At 39.9% G+C, this 22,809-nt stretch overlaps 1 protein-coding gene across 27 annotated transcripts in view; it reads right to left on the reverse strand.

Moving 5' to 3' along the window:
• The window catches only part of KIF1B (kinesin family member 1B), a 102,488-nt gene that overhangs the window by 44,171 nt on the left and 35,508 nt on the right, over positions 1-22,809 (reverse strand). For 10 of the 27 annotated variants that reach the window (XM_072156471.1, XM_072156464.1, XM_072156461.1 and 7 more), the window contains exons 3-17: positions 17,397-17,473; positions 17,024-17,203; positions 15,694-15,759; positions 13,138-13,316; positions 12,719-12,830; positions 12,467-12,544; positions 11,815-11,880; positions 10,670-10,687; positions 10,425-10,500; positions 10,176-10,254; positions 9,735-9,877; positions 9,052-9,087; positions 4,183-4,427; positions 649-728; positions 409-484 (exon numbers count right to left, since the gene is read on the reverse strand). In XM_072156471.1, the coding sequence (XP_072012572.1) occupies positions 409-484; positions 649-728; positions 4,183-4,427; positions 9,052-9,087; positions 9,735-9,877; positions 10,176-10,254; positions 10,425-10,500; positions 10,670-10,687; positions 11,815-11,880; positions 12,467-12,544; positions 12,719-12,830; positions 13,138-13,316; positions 15,694-15,759; positions 17,024-17,203; positions 17,397-17,473 (1,511 nt within the window). The remainder of the gene's footprint in view (positions 1-408; positions 485-648; positions 729-4,182; positions 4,428-9,051; positions 9,088-9,734; positions 9,878-10,175; positions 10,255-10,424; positions 10,501-10,669; positions 10,688-11,814; positions 11,881-12,466; positions 12,545-12,718; positions 12,831-13,137; positions 13,317-15,693; positions 15,760-17,023; positions 17,204-17,396; positions 17,474-22,809) is intronic. The other 17 variants (XM_072156468.1, XM_072156489.1, XM_072156481.1 and 14 more) reach the window with 5 other exon arrangements.

Below are 22,809 nucleotides of genomic sequence, written 5' to 3' on the forward strand. Positions count from 1 at the left end.
ATGTGTGCTTGGTTTACAATCCTTGTTCCTGGTGGTAGATTTCCTTTAAGAATAAAGCCTGTGGAAAGAAGATCTGAGCATGGAGACTACACAGACTTCCGTGTAAAAAGAGTGTATCATAAGCAGAACAGATGTATTCTACCAATCCATCCACACACATTACATCTGAAATATCTGAAAGAAGCAGAAGCTTGTCCAGGTAAAAGATTCCTTTAAAAAATGATTCAGGTTGGAAATTGGTGCCAATATACATAGCAATACTGAGCCAATAAAATAAGTAACTTTATATAGAAGCAGGATATTCTGGAAAGAAAATGATGTATTGTCTATGAAACTTCAGCCAGCAATGAACAGGCTGAAGAGCAGATGTTGAGTTGTGCACATATAGTTTTTAAGTAAAATCTCTACCTTTTTAGGAGAGAAGACTCCTAATGTTCCACCATCTTCTCGAATTGCCACCCCCATCTCTGCCAGTAATGCCTCTCTGAAAGGGAATGGTGTGAGAAATCAGTTTCTGCATTACCCCCGTCTTCAGTGGTCATTTTTCATGGGCCTGAGCCGCAGAAATCAGACAGTAGATTTTATATCCGAGAACCTCACAGGATTGAAGGCTAAATCTACGATTTCCGTGCCACAGCTCAGTCATACCTGTCCATCCGGATAGCTTCTGTTTTTCTAAGTTTTTCCTCCCATGTTTCATTGAGTTCTGCAATTATTTTCTCAGATTCCTGGTAGAAGATCAGAAATGATAAAGTCAGACATGTCCTTTCACAGGTTTAAGACTGTGACTACAGGGCAATTTTGGCAGCAACTAAAGTAATGTAAGTGAATGGAATTGCGATGAAACTGAGTGAAGGTAAAAGGCAATACATCAGGTAATACCTGCTGTCAATTTCACTGTATATGGATGCTGTAATGTCTGGCTGTGCTCTTAAGTTTTAATGTTTATGCTCATCTATATTCTAATGCATGAATCAAACATGGAACCGAATACTGTACTGGGAAAAGTTCTGCAAATTTTTTGGTCTAATGTTGGCCAAATATACATTTTAATACATTTGGTGGATCTCTGGCTGTCTCCACTATAAATTGAAATGAGCAGCATAGATGTGAGCTATAACTTTCCTCACTCAATTTACAGGCATACCGCTAGCTGGAGAAGGGGAGGAGCGTGTATTCCTCACCCCTCCTCTCTCCAAAGGGAGTCGTGGGGCCATATTCCTGATGACGGCATGGTACGGTGTGTGAAACCCGTACCATACACAATTCACTATGGTGGACATATCTTAGCTGCCATTTGTGCACATGGAGACACTGGAGATGTGTGGTCCACAGGAGACACTGCCCTATAACATACTCAGACAACTTTCTAGAAAACATTGCCTTTGTTTAGAGAGCCTTCAAAAGTCAGAAATTGTAACCTTAATATGTTGTGCCTCAAAGTGTGTGGAGCATATAATCCCCATTCCTTTCCCTTCAGAAGGTAAAGATCTGTCCCGTTTATGCATGCAACGGTGTGGTCACCAAGACTTGTACATATGGTCACATTCTGCATGTAAACTGGGAAGGTTTTCATTCACTGAAGTTTTTAAGGAACTGACAATCTCAGAACTGCATAACCCGGTCTGGGTTATCACTAGGAGAGTAAACATAAAATGCGGTAAGAAGATGCTAACTACACAAGCTCAGAAAAGCCGGCACTTAGAATAGGGACTATGGTGATGTTCCTGTTTATATCAGGCACTGATATGGCGTGATCTGATCGCTGTGGAAATAACATCCAAGAATAAGTCTATTCTTTGCATTCTGCATATAAATGTAATGTACAAAACCCTGAGCCACTACAATGCTGCATACAATAGGAGAATTGTTAGCCATCAAGACTGTGCAGTCTCTGTCCTGGGAGCTGAAGGATGGGGGCAGGGTGAAGACGAGGGGGGGAGAGCTGACCCCAAACATCCCTTCAGCCACCTCGACATATTATATTGCAAAAGTAATATAATGCTGCTGGGATTAATGAAAATGACTGAAAATCTTATTGATCCATATATTGGCTGGGCATTAATTTAACCACAGGCGACCATAGTTCTTTAAGGTCCATCCGTAGAAAGAAAGAAATGGTGAATGCTATCTGCATGCCCAAAATTACAGGCCATTGTAGATAGGTTAAGAGCACACGATCCTGGTTGATCTGTGAATTTCAGATGTGGTGGCTGGATTTCATGGACCAAACACTGTTCCAAGAAAGTGGCTCTAAAAATCATTAAGAATGATGCAAAGAGTCTCTTCCTCCAGACAATATCACTGCAATTATGTTCAGAATTTGGCACTACTGTCATGCACAGAAACAGGGTCTCCATGCATCATATAAAAAAAAACTATGATGCTTGGAGTCCCGTCAGTGTTCGGTTCGTGAGACAAAGCAACTACATGGACTGGGATTCTTGGACTGAGAAGATTTGTATGTTTTAAGCCCAAAGCTATAAAAAAAACTTGAAAACCTGATGGAACCATTTTGAAAGGCCAAACCTTCTGGGTCTGCATGAGCTGGAAATTTACAAAATTAAACTGAAGGAGTTTTCAAAACAGGATATAGTAAAAGAGCAAACAGGCTGTAAAATGGAATGCTACAGTTCATATTTAAGGGAAAAGTCAACATTCTAGCATATGGTTAATAGTATGTGATCAATAAGTCACACTATATGGATTCATCTATAGCTTAGTGCTCATATATTGCACAAGAGGTACAGAAGGAAATGCAGTACAAAATACGAATGGATAACTTTTGCTGAGACACTGATAATTAGAACGCAATTCACATTCTTTCAATACTGCATCTTGCAGTGTCCATAGGAGACGTGTCAAAGATTTCTATATGTACTCCCATAACAGACAACATCTGTTGTCAGGCTTTAGGACACTGATTATGACCATCTCGTGTTGATTCTTTTTTCCCCATATATGGACACAGCAAGCCCCATGGATTTCAATAGAGGAGAGATTTTATCATTGATTTATCAGACAAAATCTGCTAAGACCACTCCTGGGGCATATGAGATGCTTGATGCATATGTGATGTCATAGCAGCCAGTATGGAAGTTCACTCTGGAGCAAGTCTACATCAAATTTATATATGAAATGAAACAAGCGCTTGGCCAGGCTATTGTAAATTAGCCCTTCATTATGTTTTGTGGTTAAAATAAGTATACACACAGCGGATCTACAAGGGTAGCAGGCATTGCAGCCACTAGGTGGTGATCCCATAACAAATTTAGTTTCATTACTTAACCCTTCACATCAGCATTACATTTTTTTTTTGCTTTTTTGGCAAACTATAATAACATGGTGTACATAATTACTGTAGAGTGACTCCAGTACTGCCACCTCACTGCGTGCATGATCGCTGTACTGCCACCTCACCGTGTGCATGATCGCTGTACTGCCACCTCACCGCGTGCATGATCGCTGTACTGCCAGCTCACCTTGTGCATGATCGCTGTACTGCAACCTCATCGCGTGCATGATCGCTGTACTGCCAGCTCACCGCGTGCATGATCGCTGTACTGCCAGCTCACCTTGTGCATGATCGCTGTACTGCCAGCTCACCGCGTGCATGATCGCTGTACTGCCAGCTCACCGCGTGCATGATCGCTGTACTGCCAGCTCACCGCGTGCATGATCGCTGTACTGCCAGCTCACCGCGTGCATGAGCGCTGTCCTGCAACCTCACCGCATGCATGAGCGCTGTACTGCCACCTCACCGCGTGCATGATCGCTGTACGGAAACCTCACAGCGTGCATGATCGCTGTACTGAAACCTCACAGCGTGCATGATCGCTGTACTGCAACCTTACCGCGTGCATGATCGCTGTACTGCAACCTTACCGCGTGCATGATCGCTGTACTGCAACCTCACCGCGTGCATGATCGCTGTACTGCAACCTCACCGCGTGCATGATCGCTGTACTGCAACCTCACCGCGTGCATGATCGCTGTACTGCAACCTCACCGCGTGCATGATCGTTGTACTGTCACCTCACTGCATGCAAGATCGCTGTACTGTGACCTCAACGTGTGCATGATCCCTGTACTGCAACCTCATGGTATGCATTATCTCTGTACATAATGGAGATGGAAATTGATGAATGGTTGGTTAAGGTCCATTCTGCAATCCTCACTTACCTTGAGCCGCTCAATTGCTTCCTCTCCTCCAGGGGTAGACATGATTCTCTCTTGGATGCTTGTAACCGTAGATAATCCCACCTGACTGCTAAGAGAACAGGATGATGGAGAAGATGCCAGCGAGCTCATGGAGGCTGTGGAGAAATGGCCAGGTCGTTGATTCTCATTGGAAAGCAAGTACTTATTCTTAAGGTTCTGGTTATCATTGATGTCTGTGAGAGGTAGGCAGGCCACAGAAGGAAGAGCTAGACGAAGGAAAGCCAAGGGAAGAGGAACAAGGAGAGAGGGAAACCACAGTGAGAGACAGGAGAGAAATCTCAAAACTGCATCATTTATTTCAAGATGACAGCTCAGAAAGTAACTCAAGGCACAAGAAAGTGAGGAATATGAGAAGGGTAGTGAGAAGTGGTGAGGGGTGTTGTTATGACAAAAGGTACAACTTTAGAATATAAAAAAAAAAAGTAACAGTGAGTGCTCCGCCATATCCCATACTACCTGAACACCTTCCATAGAGGTCACACCCTAGTTCATGTCACACTTTAAAAAACTGTGAAATATTAATAATTACCGATATTCATTCACTCATTCACTAGGCAGTTCTGGGGGCAGTGGTCTGGTCACCAGTTGTCGGCCTCCATAAACTTCTATGGCTCCCAGACTTCGCGTGGTGAGCACACAGTGCATCATTGCACCGCGACCAAGTACGAGACATGTTCTATACTTTGGCGGATTACGCTCACCCCTCCACCAGTCCCTGTGCTTGCGCAGGATCTGCTTCAGGCGCAGACGGCCTTAGGGAAAGGTAATTCAGCTGGGACTGTCAACAGGCACTGGTATGATGGTGTCCGAAATACTCAGCTTGGAGATTTCACATACATACAGTTTAGTTAATTGGAACTCCATTGAGTTCAATAGACTTGTAAGGGCTCACTGTACACAATGTAGCTCCTGCCAGCATAAAGCTATAAGAAAAGCAGAAAACCACAGCCCTTAAAGTGGTTGGCCACTTTACCTCATGTTTTTGTAAAGTGTGGGGGCAGGATATTTGGTAATTTACCAATATACATCTATTAAAAACTCTGATCTGCCTTCTGGATATGTGAAGTCTCCTGTCTTCTACCTCATCGGCCAGACATTCCTGTCCATATATTGGAGGGTCATGTGATCTCTAACTGTCCATTAACAATCGCACTGCCAGGACCATCATCTTATATTCATGAATCATAAGGCTCTGGTAGGTTGATTGTTCATGGACAGCTACAGATCACATGACCCTCCATCGGTGGCCATTTTACAGTCTAAATGTTTATTTTTTTTGCTATAGACTCCTGCCTGCCTGTTTTCAAACAGAGACTATAGGATATCTGGCGTTCACGCTCATGCCAGCCCTCCGCGACATGCCCAAAGTGGCGTGCAGGTCGGAGAAGCCAGGAAACTGGCAGGGAGGGGAAGATTCATGTGCATTCTCCACCAGAAAACAGGCAAGTAAGATATAATGAATCTCTCCTAATGTACCTGATGGGTGATGGATGCCACCCTATGGCATCAGTTAGATAACTCTGTTTTACTTAAGCCTTCCAGGCTTAAAAGGTCAAACAGAGATCATGAATGTGATGTGAACAAAGCCTAGACAAGATAATAGGGTCTTACAGAAAAAAGAGCACAATGTTACATCCCAATATGTCAATTTCATTAATTTATTAGGAACCTGAGCATAAAGCAGAGAAAAGCACAAAACTTTGTAGTGTTCGGGCATTTAGCAATAGCGCAAATTGTTTTGAGAGAAATAGGGAGCAAAACAAGAAAGAGAAAATATTTTAATAGCATTGTCCAGTCCTATGCAAATGAAGCTTAAATTTAACCTTTCAAAACTATTTTCTAATCTGCAGGTAATGAGTTATTGAGCAGGATAAAATGAGCAGATTGTAAATTGTGTCCTGTCTACTGGCAGCATGTTATAGAGCAGGAGGGGCCCAACAGATCGTACATAGGGTCACATTCTTCAGGCAGAATGTTATAAAACCAGCATCAGCTAAGGAGCCAATTTACTTATAGTTTGACAGGAAAATATAGATAATGTCTTGTAATTTATACATTTATATTTTTGCACTTTCTATGCTTAGAAGCAGTCATCTAGTAATGGCGTTTGTCCTATCATTGTGTGACAGCCCTCCATGCATCTATGTATGTATGTGTAGTTAAAGGGGTATTTCCAGGAATAAGCATAATTCATATACAAAAGGCTACTCAAAATATAAGCTAATGTGTAATTAATTGTTATTTAAAATTTTGCTTCCCTTAGCAGAAAATGCAGTTTCCATACACTGTAATGGAGAATTAATATGCTACTGGCCCTTTAATCCGTCCGTTGATTTCCACCTGCGCGGAGCATACACAGGACAGAAGATGGCCACTGGTCACATGTCCACATGACATGTCCTGCACCTGCCTGGTGCACCACTATGTTTGGCTGTAGTCCATTGCTTGCAGTGCGTACAGTATGGCCGGTGTTGTAGGGAGACATCATCTCAGTGAGGTAATGTGCAATGATGGCAGTTATACACATCATTACTATGGTAACAGAGCAGCACAGTCTGTTATATCATCACAGGGAGCAGAGCATAATAAACAGGAGGAGTAACTGAGAACTAAAGAATCATGGGACTTGTAGTTTTCAGTGGCGACCGTCTTGGTGATAACTCTGCATACTTTATAGAGGCCATAAATTTAGTAAATCATAAAATCAAACTATTAAAGCTCCATTTTGTGACTAACGACATTGAGTTTTGTTATATTAATTTATTTATATCATCATGGGTATCAGACGCTCATATTCCCGGAACACCCCTTTAAAGATAGCTGCTAAAAAGACTGCCACCAGTTACTAGATGACTGCTTCTAAGTATGGAAAGAGCAAAGAAATAAATGACCATTTCCAGTTCCCACTGCTTAAGTGGTGAAAATGCAGGGTGAAAGGTGTAACAAGCCCTCAGGCTCATTAGCATAACTTATAAAGTAGATTTTAGAGGATTTAGATGATTACAACTCACCTCCCCTTACCATCCCCAGGTCCACAGATCTTTTATGATTTTCAAATGGCCAAATTTAGTAGAAATATAACTTGATAAAGTATGCAAATGAGCAAACATGTCCTGCAGAGCAGGACTGTGCTTTGCGGCTATATAATTTATTTGATAAGAATATCAGAGATTGGGCTATTTTTTTAACCTAACAATGAAAAAACACTTTGCCACAACAATATCCTTGAGCTGTCTGGTGTGTTTTGGTAAGCTGCTGTTTGTCCACGAATGTCCTTTAACAAATCTGTGAGGCCTTCAAAAACATTACATACAGATGTACTTAATAATATTAAGAATTTATTAATAAGGTGACTTCTAAAAGTATTGGACATTCTAGATTTTATTTAGGGGTATCATGTACAGGTGGCTGTGCAAGAGCTATCCTGTAAAGAAAAATGGGCAAAAATTCACAGCTGGAAGAGATCTACCTCAACAGACTGGCAGTTAAAGGTGGTCCAACAAAGTATTCACTCAGGGGAGCTGAATACATATGTACACCACACTTTTGAATTTTTTATAATTTGCAAATGGACAGACTCTGCACACTCCACTGGCAAACTGCACCTAGTACTATGTGCTCACTGCATCGTGGTGAGGTGGGATAGACCTCTATCAGTCTACAGCCTCACAATTTGTGACCGTATTCCAGGCCACCATATGGTTGTGTGCATATGTCCTTATTTTAAAATCTTTGTTAACATCAATGTTTACATTCAGGGCAAAATTAAAAAATGGTTCTGCCCATAAAGCTGTAGAAATTAACTTTTTTTTTTGCTCTGTTATTTGCATACGACTGGAAAACTTATTTAAGAAAATAAATAAAGTAGGTAATTCATTAACTAACTGCAAACAGAAAAAGGTCCATCATTAGGCGCCACTGCCAAGAACATGGTGGTTACTTGGTAAGAGATTGCAAAGCCATCATGCAAGGTTATCCAGCAGAACAATTCGTTTCCTTAGCGCAGCAGCAGAGAATTTCATAATTGGCAGAAATCTCAGACAGATCCTTTAAACATGTTTTATAAATGTTCAACAATTAAGAAGTTAAAGGGCCACTTTTCAATAAATCTCTTCTATTAGACATGTCTAATCTGTGTTTTTGCCTCCTTTAAAAGATGCAGCCCTTTTTCAGTATGCTGCCCTCTGCATACACACATAGCTTCTGTCTCTGCTTCAAGTCTTCCATATGAAGTCGCTTTACAGCCTGTACACATCCACACTAACAGAAACAGGAAGAAGGGTGGGAGAGGGAGCAGGATGACTCTTCCCCTTGCTCCAGCTCCTCCTATTCAGCAGAGCTCAGAGATGTAAAGAAAGAAGCAAAGAGGGTCTGCACTCATATGTAAGTTAGTAGCAGGACTGCTGAATCACTTCAGGAATTATGTACAAGGCAGTAAAGGCAAATGGGCAATTTATGTAAAGGAGTGGTAAACTTCTTTAAATTAAAGAAAGAATATGTGCAAATTTGGGAGAAATAACCAATATTTTCACTTCAATTATGCAATTCTGATACACAATCAAGCCTTAAGAAATGCTCCGTATATGCATTCTATGTCTCACTTTCATGTTTAATGAAATGGCCACTTATACCAAAGAAAATTACACAGACAACTCCTGAGTAGAGCCCACTTATTAAATACCCCAATTACACCAAATTTTCAGTGTAAGCTTCATGTATTCTGTCTGGGATTTTCATGCAGTCTGTGCTGGCATGCAAGGTTCAGTTTTGAGCTGCTTGGCAGAAAAGCAAGGTTGATAAAAAGTAAGATCACTGATATACTGTACACACATTTCACTCCAGGGTAATTGTCTTCAATAGAATCAACTGATGGAAGGCAGGAGGAAAGACAAGATGGAAGGAACTTTTAGTATATGACAAAACTCTATGGTGAGTAGAGTGTTTGTTAATAGTGTTTTTTTTTTCCAGAATATAACACTTCTGCCACTTCTCGTCTGGGACCAGCTCAACAACAGTGCTAATAACACCCACTACCTGCATTTATCATGGGTGTTATCTATTTCAATGTCACTGACCAAGCCACATGCAGCATTTAAGTGAATGTGGGGCATGTGTCCCTGCCCTTACCAACCACAGCGGCTGTTGGGGGGAATCAGCACTCCCCTATGACATAACGGGGAACTCCATTCCTCCACAAAATGGGGGCATGCATGCGCAAGTGGCATTTTAACAGATAACACTTGTAATTGGTGAAATCAGTAAGGGAAAAGAGTGTGTATTTTCCATAGTTTTCACTGTCACTAGTAACACTTCACTTTGAGAAAAATTGACATGAAAAAGATCTCCCAAGCACAGAAGAGTTGTTCAATAGGTAAACTCTTCATAACCTAGAAAACAATTATACATACATGACTCCTTCTCTTTAAGCATTTTAACCTTGAGAGATTCTGGAAAGATCTTGAGTATAAAATGGAGACACAGAAACTTCAAGTGAATTTCTAGATCTTACTTACTGTCAATGATATCACCCAAGCCCTGGGCTCGCAATAGTTCTTTAAGACGGGTAACTTCATCTTTAAGTTCACGCACCAATTTAGCATTAGGATCTTCATTAATAATAGCGTTACATTTGATCTGTTTAGCTCGATCTGCATATCTGTTATAAAGACACCGGCACATTACACAAATAGCTATATGACATTTTACATACAATGCTTAAACCTGTGTAGAGACATTTAGAAATGTGCTCAGTAGAAGTAAACATCATTATGAAATGCTTTATTAACAAATGTATGGTCAGCCCCCAAAAATGATTACCGATAAATTATGTACGAATTAATTCAACACCAGGCCTTGCATGGCAAAGCTGGAGCTGGCCACCTGCCCTAAAATGCTTGCGATCTGCACCAAGCACCATGTGTTCTGCATTGTTTACAGTTTTCCATTCCCCTCACCTTAATGTGCTTAGTGTTTCATCATAATTGATATCGGCGGGACTCAGAGCTGCGACCATAGCAGTGCGAGAGTTTCCACCTAAAAGACAATATAATCATTGAGGTCCCATAGTTCGACAGCCACATCCATACAGTCTACTATTTTGGATCAGTATTCAGAAGGCATGTTATGTTCAGTCACTGAGGAGATGGAATGACTTCACTATTAATATTGCCCCAAAGCAGGAGCTCATTTACACTATTTCATACCTAAATTCTCACGCAGAAGCCAGGTCAGTACAGAATCTCTGTAGGGAATGAAGTCTGTCTTCTTCTTCTTTTTGCTCTAAAATGCAAAGGTGATATTAAAGGAAGGCCTCAAATGTCTAGAATGACACAATTCAAATATTACAATGATAGCATACAATCTTTTCTATGAAATGCTTAAAGAGGTGAAAGGTAGCAGCATATACATCAGTATCACAAGACACACCACTCATATGGAGGAGCCATACCTTGCTGGGGCAGTTATCCTGTTATGACAGCATGGAGGAGGAGAGTACAGACATTATAATATATGCCATTAGTCACTGTGTGTAACTCAATGTGGACCTCTAAGCCCCCACACAGCACAGAAAAGTAAAGAAAAAAAACAGAGGGACTTTTATAGAGTAGAATTTCATAAAATCAACCATTGGTGTAGCAGTAAGCTCAACTATAGTAAGACACAAAAATGTCTTGAGAAAGAATGTAAAGGGATACTACTGGATGGATCAAAATGAGTCCTAAAGTTCCTTTGGCAGCTCAGAGACAAAGGGGCATGTTACTAATGACTTTAGTCTTTACAGACAATAACATATAGTTGTATCTCCTGAGAGAATGGATTCATCAAGAGATATATTCTCTAGGTATGTAAAGAGTAAAACATTAGACCCCTTATCTGAGGTCTGAAGTGGACAGACCTCAAAAGGCTTTCAGATAAACTGCTCACTATAGGAGAAACAGCGGAAAAAGGGCATAGACAAGCTTTTAACTTAATGAAGGATATTTCTGGAAATTAGCATTTCTGAAATAAACAAATTGCTTGCAAATGTTAAGTTACTCTTTCTATTTATAAAAGGCAGACAATTAATTCACAAGGAATATGTCTGCATACAACATTGCATTCACATTGGAATAATGTGATCTTTTAGTACCCAAACAGAGTAGGTGAGATGAGCATGCTCTGCATTAAAGAACGGTCTGTGACATAAAGACAGGTAAGTATGGAGCATTCCTCTTCACACTTATTTGTGAAATGAGGGCATGAATTGTAAAAGAAAAAAAAAATGGTAGGAGCCACAGCTCTGGTAGGATACTATGCAGACTTTAACAAATAGCTAAACCCTTAGGGTGCGGTCACACGTCGCGTTTAGCGCATGCGTTTAAATATCTGAAGAGTGATTTGCCTAATTAAACAGCAGTTAACATATGTGTTAACATTTGCGTTAGGCAAATCACACTTCAGCTATTCCAATGCGTTTTTAAACGGACCGCACCCTTACACGTGTAGGGCAAGTTATTCAGTTCTATCACAGTGAATAAAGGCCCTACAGCTTAACCTCCTCTTTACTCCATGATCACCCTTCATTACCCTCCAACAAACTATGGAACTACTTACCACTTCAGCAAGAGCGGAGATGACTTTCCCCAGAGTGGTCAGAGATTTGTTAATATTAGCACCTTCCTGGAAACACATAAAACATTACACTTTTAATTCAAGGCCCCAGATGCCACTTAAATACAGTAACTTTTTTGGAAAGAGAACTTCTATAAATACCCATGGGGCACACACTTGGCAATTTTAAAACTGGTTTAACAAGAAACTTTAACAATAACATTAAAAACCTAGGTTAAAGGCAACTCGTCATGCTTGCTGTTAGCATGTTATGTGGTCAAAACAGCTTGAAAAGGGTTAAACAAGCACACCCATAGAGCCCCATTGTACTCCCAATATGTTTCTCACTTCTTAACCCTGCAGGCAAGGTGGAAATCAATTCACAGCCAAAAAGTCATAACCTCTCATTGTACAGATGCATTACATGTAAAATTGTGGAATGGGTGACTGCTCCAAGCTTCTCATTTACTAATGTTACAGATCTATTTTTTTTCTCAGACTATAATCAAAATCCTCATAAAGGATTGATAAAGAATGGCTACATACAAAGAAAGAGCAATGACCTGAATAGTTCATAATGTTGCTGGATAACTATAGGAAGTGACGATACGGATACTGGGTCGATGAGATTGTGCAATGTAGAATCCAAACTTACTTTTAGTCGGGTCCCCTTTGCTCCTGTGGAATCAGCTCTTTCGCTTCCGGCCAAATCTACAAGGCTTATTTTACTGACCTGTAGAAAAGAAGGACATGGCTTGGTTAATGACACTGGTACTTAGGAGAATATATCACTGGTAGCTAAACCTGGGTCAACCTATAAGTGTATTTGATCTCACTATCCTTGACATAAAAAAGCACGTGCTGTATTATACCACACAATATATGACAGCTGTGCGTCTCTGATCACCTTTTCTGTTGCAAGATCAGTCTCCACATCGAGCCTCCTTTGGGTGAAAACTATGGTGAAGACAGCATGGGAGCGACTGCTGGTCTCATTCATGTTTGTGGCCGCCACAGTCCTGATAAAAAGAAGAAATAGTGAATCATAGCTCAGGTGAGCATCAGCAGTGTATGAAATGAAGGGGTTGGTACTTGTTGGAACTGCTGAAGATGGGGGATATCAATTTAAAAACCAGACAACCGCTGTAATACACGGAATTGTCACTGACCACCAACACTAATGGAAGCTAGACGGATACCAGATTTTAGATGGCTCATTGTAGATATATGTGAAATGGGCAACCTAAATAGAGTAGTTGTCTCTAAAAAGTAGTAAAGTTAGATTTACTACTATCCTTGATAGGTAACCACACCAATATCACCCACCTGGCCTTATTTCCTGCATCCATCAGGTCAGCGATATCCGTGTATGAGGTGACAGCCAACTTAGACAAGTCTTCTACATAGGGCCCAAGTAGTGGGTGCTCTCTAACACGCAGGTTACCTTTGTTCTTAGGATTTAGCAGATCACGGACTCGTTCACAGTAAATTTCCATATAACTAACCTACAAGCAACATAATAATACAGTGAGAAAGTGAGAAATAATACTCAGAATCTCTATGTCTCTATCTCATAAATAATGTCTAGTGGCATCTTAATTAGCAGACCCCGTCCTTTCTACAATCTGAAATATTAAAGAAGCTCAAAGATGAAAATATAGATGATATGTACACTTTAATGCCTTTATAGCCCTTAGAAAAAAATATTAATAAAACAATCTTGTTTAAAAATCTGGTTTTCAGTGTTTCCAGCTCATCTGCAGATCTATGTGTATTTATGTCACAGGCTGCAAAGAAACTCTTTTCATAGTCTGATTCTTATCTTTTGTACACAACACACAAAATAGGATGTATTGTAAGTAGAGAAACACATTACTCCGTGATTAGAAACCACACAGGGCTTTTTTGCACTCTATATGGAGGTTTTGTGTCTTTAAAATATATGCAGGTTTTCTTCCATTTATATTCACTGCTAACAAGACAAACATCCAATAGAAATAACTGTACATTCTCATTTAAAGCCTGGTTGGTTCATCTAATGTAAATTTAAAATCACTGTAAAAAAAATTGATAAAAAGAATTTTCTTAATAGTTAGAAGCTATTTGGCTCATAGCCGCACATTAGAAATGTATGCATTAAACTTTTAGATGGAAGCAATGAATAATTCACTAGGAAAATTTGGATCTACAATTGCTTCTTATAATCATCAGTGGTAAACCCTGCATCTGGGAGAATCGTGAGCAAATTTATATCTGTATACAGAAAAGACTCACGGCTTATTGAAATCAAGTCTATTAGACTTTCCATAACAATGCTTTCCCACAATGCAGTGGTCTGTGTCCTCTGCAATGTACCTGTTACATATACAATTTGGGTAAACAGTATGTGTCAAACAGCTTAAAAAAAGGCTGGTATGTTACACTGGTCACACAGTGAGGTGTTCTGGACTAAACGCCGCTGTAGGGCTTCATTTGTTAATAATCCGAAGGTTTGTCTCATGTGGGGGGATGGGGGTCAAGCTTTAAAACTGGTAGAGGGAACACATGCCTTTACATGTCTCACAGAAAAAGTAATAGTTATATAAGGATTTTAAAGGAAATCAATTTCTATAAATAATGAATGTGTTTGATGCTGACAGAGCAAGTTGTAAGGTAATGCTGGAAAGGAAGATCCAGTCTAATGAATTCTAAGGAACTAAATCCAATCCCTTCTGTATGCTGCAACGTTAATATGTCATCATTCATATTCCTCTTCTCCCATGTTTAGAGGAACTGAAAAATGACTTTATTAGGTGTCTAAAAGGAAACACAATAATGAGCAGTTATCTGTAATTTACAGAATGTTCGTTATAAAGTCCAATAATCTATTTTAGATCATATAATTCTCCAGCCACCACTAGAGGGAGCTTGTGAGACAAGTACACATGGATTAATATATAGTTTGATTGCAGTGTGTATGCTTCCTAATAGTAGCATTTTATCCTTGTAGAAGGAGGTAGCACAATGTTCATTGTAAGGCGTGTATATAAAATTTTATGTAATAGGACTCACTGTTTAGTAATACAAGAGTGCAAACCAAAGAAACTTTACTGCACTTTAAGGAAGAGGCAATAACATGCTCATGACAAAGGGCTAAATGTTTTCTAAATTGAATAATAACTCCAAATAATCCTGACTATAAAGTTGTATCTATATGATGTCAATGAATCATTCAGCAATGAGCTGACTGGATTAAAGGGAGCGTATTAATAGCCAGAGGTGCCCTGTGATTCACATCATCTTCTTATATCCTGGATGCAGGGATCTGCTTGATATAAATGTCCTGTAGTGACTCAAACCAAATTATTTTTATTTCTGACGTAGATAAAAGAAATGACCTGGTTATAGGAATCTGTAATTATCTGGACCCCATGCGGCAGCATTCTCTACATAATGTAGTGATGGAACTGCTTATGCCAAGAAAGCTGTGTAACCTGCTGGTGCTCCAATACCACAAACCCAAATCTCCAGCACTAGTAATCTTACATAATCACATAAGCTGCTCCCAGCAGAACAACAATACAGCTAAGGGATTGCAAAAGAGCAGGAATGATCATTGTGTATACCATGGGTTATCAGTTAAGTTGTACTAAAAGACAACCTCTTGCCCAGAGCAGAAAAAACTTCACTTTGAATTATTTTATTGGAACACATATTGAATATAATACCATCCAATAAAGATGTCAACTCACAAGAAGGAATTTTCATTACACAATGTCAGATTTAGACTGGTTGCATTGGCAAAATCAGGGTTATCATGGCAATGCACACATGGATGTCAGGAAAAAATAATATCCATGACATGAATTCTTTATCCGATATGATGATCACACAACTACTCACCTCTACAGAGAAGGAGACCTCATCATTGTTATTACAATTGATTTTTTCAAATAGTTCTTCACATAGCTGAGAAGAGAGCAAACAAAAAGGGATGAAATTGGAAGCTAGGGGAGAACACAGTTAAATGATGTAGCTTTCATTTTCCACTGCAATATACTGGATACTAGGTGCAGAAATGATAGTTAATAGGGAGTTTCATCAAATGGAGCTGGAGCATAGAGAGAAAGGGGGTTATTTATCATTGACTTTTTGGTGGGGAAAAAGAGTAGCTAAAATATTGCAAAGGAGTTTGTCCCTCCGCAATAGTGGCTTAAACATTGAACCACTGCTTGTGCAACCTTGTGTAAAACCAGAATTATGAATTTAAATAATTGCAAAAAAAAAACCCTGAAACATTGTCACTCGATAAACCCCTCCCCTTCCCCGATGCATGTGCTGCTGCAATTATTTTACTTTTCTTGCAATTATTTTTTTTTTTTTTAGAGAGAGATTTAAGGACATGTGCTACTTTAAAAAATCTGAAGGGCAGCGGAGCTCCATAGGCAGACGTAGAGCCATCACAGGGAGCTGCCTAATGATAAATAACTCCCAGACATGTCTCAATGTCTTTGTGTGGCTGCACATACATGGCTAAATCTCTGCTGGACACTGACATCTTGTTATGTGGATTGGTGGGGTTCCTTGTACTGATGGCCCTAGCAATTAATCTCCAACAAAGATGCATACTGTAGGTATTTCTATATGTGTGTATAAAAAGTACATGATAAAGAATGTAATATATCTATACTATGTATGTGCCCAGTGGAGCAATATGTTTATCACATTCAATTTTCAGTGGAATATAGCTAGGATCTAAATCAAGGTCACGCACAACTCCAAGACTTCTCCCGAACTTGACCAATTCTAATATCCTTAGTCTATCAGACTAATACCCAACCATCCAAACTTTCAAACATGCTCTTAAAACACCTCTTGTGTCACCCCCTCATCCTCATAGAATGTGAGCACTGGTGGGCAGGACCCTCACTCCTATTGCTCCATATTATTGTTCGTACTCTGTAAAGTAATATTTTATTTGTATATGTCCCCTAGGATTTGTAAAGCACTATATAAATAAAGATTATTAAAGTCTGTGTGTCTTTCTGGATAAAGCCCACCACTGAATCTTTGCCCTGGGTGAAAAAATGCCAAGATACAGTTCTGACCCCTAAATATACTGTATGAGTCTCTGCATAAATACATACAAGGGTTGCGTATGGTTAAAACACTTTGGATATGGGTCAGAGTCTGCTGAGAATAGTAAGAGTCCACAAGTAACACAATAATGTACCTGAGGGATAATGCCTGCCTGTGTCTCCTCCTGTTTACCCATCATAGTATAGGACTTGCCGGCACCTGTCTGGCCATAGGCAAATATACACACGTTGTAGCCCTCAAAGGCATGTTCCAGCATCTCCTTTCCAATGTCATTGTACACACGGCTCTGGGATGCAAAGCAGGGATCATCTGGCTGCAAAACAGACAGGTATATCATCAATAGGCATACCCTTGTAAAAGGGCAACCAAACTTTACAAAACATAAGACAACAGAAGGTAACACCATTAACTAAACATATCCACAAAACAACGAGTACAACACAAGACTGGGTTCCATCACCAACCCCTCTGCAACACTTTAAAGGCTGAGCTACATGGCCACTTACCGAGGTGTGGGACCAGTATGAGTAGTCAAAGCTGAAACTTTTAGCAGGTTCCTTTGGGTTCTTTGGATTGAGAATACCTAGAAGAAGAGTGAAAAGCAATGAGAAGACGAGCCATAATGATGATATGGAGTCACTCTGCCAAAATCATAAACAATTATGGATCCAAAATCAGTGCCCGACACTCAGGACTAGGTTAAAGGGAACCTGTCATCTGAAATTGGCCTAATAAACCACAAGCAGTTTGTTGTTGAGCAGCATCTAGATGATGTTTCTTTAATGGTCTGGTGTGGTGGCATCATCCAGAAAATCAACTTTGAAGTGAGATGGTTTTATGAAGTCAAGAAGGTGGAGAGTTTAACACTGAAGTCAAGATTTCCCTGCCCTATCCCCCTTAACATTGATCAAATCTACTGAAGTCCGGTCAATTATGTAAACTACATGGAAAAAGGTGTTCAGAGGCAGGGAGAGCTTGACTTCAGTGTTTCACTCTGTGCCTCCCTGACTTTATACATCTAACTTCAAACTTGATTTTCTGGATGATGTCACCACGTTGTGCCTTGAAAGAAACATGACCTAGAAGTTTTTCAACTGCTTGACAACATACTAGCAGTGGTCTATCAGGTCAATTTCTGATGACAGGTTCTCTTTAACCCCTTCCCGCACCCTGACGTGATTCTACGTCATAGGATGCGGGTAGTTCCCGCACCTTGACGTAGAATCACGTCATGGCGATCGCCCGAGCTCAGAAGCTGAGCCCTTGCGATCGCCGCGGGATCCCAGCGGTACGCGGTAGCTGGGATCCCGCAGTAACAGCCGGGATCGCGACTATCGCGATCCCGACTGTTTAACCCTATAGACGCCGCGGTCATAGTGACCGCGGCATCTATGGTGTATTGGCGCGACGATCGGCACCCTCCGTGCAGGGCACGGAGGTGCCGATCGTTGCCATGGCAACCTAGAGGCACGATCAGGTCCCCTGGGCTGCCTATGGCAGCTGCCTGCTAGGATCGTGCACTGTGCACGATCTAACAGTGCAGCTGTCAGCCTATGCAGAATGCATAGGCTGACTATGTCATATGCTGCAATACATTAGTATTGCAGCATATTACAATGAACAAGTGATCAAATGATCACTTGTTCATGTCCCACCCTGGGACAAAATAAAACAGTAAAAAAAAAGTTTTAAAAAAAGGTGCAACTAAAAAAAAATTATTTAAAAAGAATAAAAGTCCCCTTAAGTCCCGTCCCATGCAGTAATCATATAAAACATAAAAAAAGGGAAAATCACCAAAAAAACCACAACATATTGGGTATCACAATGTCCGTAACAACCCGTCAAATAAAATAAAATGGTCACTGAACCCGTACGGTGAACACCGTAAAAAAAAACACAAAAAAACCTCACAAAAATTATTAAATTTTCACATCTGACCGCATAAAAAGTGCATAAAAAGTGATCAAAAAGTAAAATGTACCCCAACATGATACCAAGAATAAGTACAGCTTGTCCCGAAAAAAATAAGCTCTAAACCAGCGCTGTAAACAAAAAAATATAAATGTTCTGCCCATTGTTACATGGCGATACAAAAACAAGTAAATGTCTCACAAAATGAGTTCTATATTCTGCAAAACAAGTTCACCATAAAAAAGCCATGTAAATGGGGTATCGCCGTAATCGTGATGACCCATAGAATAAAGATAACACATTATTTTTATGGTACGGTGAATGTCCGAGGAAAAAAATGCTAAAAACCATAAACAAGAATTAATGATTTTTTTAACCATCACCAAGAAAGAGTTAATAAAATCTGATTATTGGCTATTGAGCCCCCCTGTAAATGATGTACCTGAAAAGTGGATCTCATCCACAAAAAAATAATCCCCCATATGTCCAAATTACAAAAAAATAAACATTTTATAGCCTGTAAGATGTGACGTTGCAGATCTGCTCTGAATGGCGCCTCCTTCCGTTCTATACCCGGCCGTGCGCCCATACAGCAGTCACCACCACATATGGGGCATCCTCTGACTCGGGAGACGTTGGGTATCAAACTTTGTGGAGTTTTTTGTAATTTAATACATTGTGACGGTTTAATTTTTAGCCAAAATTAATATATTGTCTAAAAAAAATGACAGCTTGCAAATTAGACCTCCATTTTGTTTTAACCACTGTGAAGCATCTAAAGGGTTAACATACTTCTTAAAGTTGATTTTTTACACATTGAGGGGTGTAGTTTCTAAAATGGGATGATTTATGGGGGTTTACTGCTGTTTAGGTCTCTCAGAGTCAGTTAAAGCTGAGGAGGTGCCTCTAAATAAGGGTTTGGCGTTTTTCATAAAAATGAGAAAAATTGCTCCCAAAATTCTGAACCTCCTAACAACCTAGAAAAGAGAGAAGATGCATAAAACCCTATGCCGATATAAAGCAGACATTCGGGAAATGTTAGTTATAAAGTTACTTGGGTGCTATGACTATCTGCCTGAAAAGCAGAACATTTTGAACTATGAAAATGAAGAATTTTTAGAAATTTTTGCCAAATTTAAGTTTTTTTCATAACTTAACACAAAAGATATCATCAAAATTTGAATATTACTTTGAAGTACAATGTGTGACGGTAAAACAATCTCAAAATCCCCTGGATATGTTAAATTGTCAAAAAGTTATAACCTCCTATAATGACACAGGGCAAATTTTAAAAATCAGGCCTGGTCCTAAAGGTCTAAAATGGCATAGACACGAAGGGGTTAACATCAATACTTTGTGACCATGACACATGACAATTCCACTACCTAGACACTCAGCTGAAGGCCACAATGATAACCATGGGCCCACATCCAGTGGTTATGGTTCACCCATTGCTTCACATACATGGCACCCTCACTGCATATTGTACCATAGCAGGTGGGATGTTTTTGGTGTAGTGTAATCATAATTATATGGGTAAAAGTAAAACCAGGGGTAAAATACCAGGATAAAGAGTTACTATCTACCTGAACAGTTTAAAATTTTTAATGACAATGTGACCAGACTTATACTTAAAAAATTAATATTCACTGTCAAGAAGATAAAACGAGGGCAGGTAAGACAAGGTCTACCGGGAATTGATGGACGGGCACAGGGATCAGGCTGCCACCTGGTATGTGCTAAGCTTCCTAACAGATGTAGTGTCCTTGTGATTCCCTGGAAATCTCCGCTCCACCAGAAATAGCCGTACTTGCCAAACTGTAAGCTCTATTTCAGACACTGCCCTTTTAGCCCGAAAGAACACGTAAGGGAGTCATTAGAGATATAAAAGAAATGCTTGGATCTACATTATCTATAGGCAAAACAATATGAAGGGTCAATGACAGGAAACTCGAGGACTTTAAACCTTATTCGCATTTTGTCACATTTTATGTTCTAACATACACCAAGAAAATAGGATATGATTTAGTGGTTTGCTTTGATCAAACTTTTTGGTATGGGGATGAAATAGACTCATAGGAAGTATTGATTGTATAACCTCGATGGAATAACAAACGACAATATTCCATCATACATATAATGGTCACCATAATGTCGGTGAGTATTCTCCACAAAAAACCTTGATAGATCTGTGTCCTGTTGTTTGGTATATAAAAATTAGTTTTACCACAGGGATATGAAATCTGTGTCACTTACTTAAGCATATTTGAGACTGAATGCATTTCCGATGTGAATATTTTCCCATAAAAATTGAAGGTTATAAACATTATAAAAGAAATAACACAAGAACCCAATTTGACATAAAAACTGCAGCTGGACTGCTGACTCCTAGCTGCCAATTATACACGTATCCTGAGAGTGCTGACTCCTGCGAGCACATGCTGCCAGACAGGCACAGGGGATGATCAATGTCATTTCACTGCCAGACAATGCACTTCCAATAAGATCTGTCATTACTTTACTTATGTCTTCAAATTTGACAAAACAAGAAACAATGGAGAAAATTAAGAAAACATGAGCCATAAATTTGGTTTAATAAACCCCTTACAGTTCAAGGAGAGAAACTACAAAAATTCTTTATCACAAAACTGATTGAAGGAGAGTATGTTACATGTCATTGCTTGTAATGGTGTTCCTAAAAGGAAAAATAACATAGCATCTCTTACATCTCATTTCTAATGGTAAATGTACCCCCGTCATGACTTGGTGACAATCATTATTAGCTGTAAACCATGGCAGACCGTAATCAGAGCTGTGTGATATAAAGAGCCCTGCACCTGTGTGACATCACATGACTATGGGCTGGTTGTTATCCACAGGAAGTAAACAATGAAGCTTCCTGTGAATGCTAGCAAGCAGAGATCTAGAAAACTGTGAAGAATCCAGTTCTGGAGTTGGTTTGTGCACCTTATTAACTAAATTTGTTATTGCCTCAAGGCCCTTATATACAGTCCACTGCAGACGTACGCATCACCATAGTGAACAGTAATGAATATGGCTTCTAGGGGCCTATAGCCACCCAAACCACCCATCAACTTTTATACCTCATATATTGGCAGCAGCAATTCATCGCATCCCATCACAGGAGAATAACATCGGGAATAAACGAGGTGTGAATGTAGACTTATGGGCCCTTTTAGGGTAAAAGAGTAACTGTAGTTAATACAGTTTTGGCACGGCTGTTCAGCCGGCAGAGGGAATGTCCTTGCATTATATTCCTTTCTTTGGGATCGTACCGACATATGGCACTTATGCATGGGCTGCAACATGTTTAACAGGCCTAACTCTACTACTATCTGACCCACAGAGAGAGGGAAAAATGAATTGAATACTATAAAAAACAGCAAAAAGATGACAAAATGACAAAAATGTGTACTGCTCCTTAATCACACAAGATCACAGATAACCCAACAGGATCAATTTAGTAAGAAAAACAAATGAAAAACTCAACGTCTGCAGTGTGGGAAAAAGTACCTATTGAAAGCCCAAAAAAACTTGGGAAAAACATACAAACTGTATGGGAGATTGAGCATCATCGCTTTGCGATTATTTCACCGATTCTACGCCAGAAAACGGTGGCAGTGATAAATTTCCCCCATATCAACACAGGACTGTGCTACTGACTGTACATAATGTGATACAAGAAAGAATTGTATATTATCTCTTTACAATGACGTGAACTGATCAGGCCGTGCACAGCAGGACACTCAGGGCAGAGGCACATGGTGGACGGAGGTGGGGGGTATAAATAGAACCCACTACAGAAACACATTACCCTGGCACTTGGTTGCCAGGCGATAACGCCCCTCCCCGGGGGATATGGAAGCAGCTGCAGAGGATGGGTTTGAAAGGATTAGGGATAATGGTGACTCACAGCGAACATTCTGTATCCAAAAGAGAAAGCCAGAGGTGTACGATTCCTTCCAAACGCTGCTCCTCACTTTTTCC

The sequence above is a fragment of the Engystomops pustulosus genome, chromosome 6 (genome assembly GCF_040894005.1).
Source record: "Engystomops pustulosus chromosome 6, aEngPut4.maternal, whole genome shotgun sequence".
NCBI classification, from domain to species: Eukaryota; Metazoa; Chordata; class Amphibia; order Anura; family Leptodactylidae; genus Engystomops; species Engystomops pustulosus.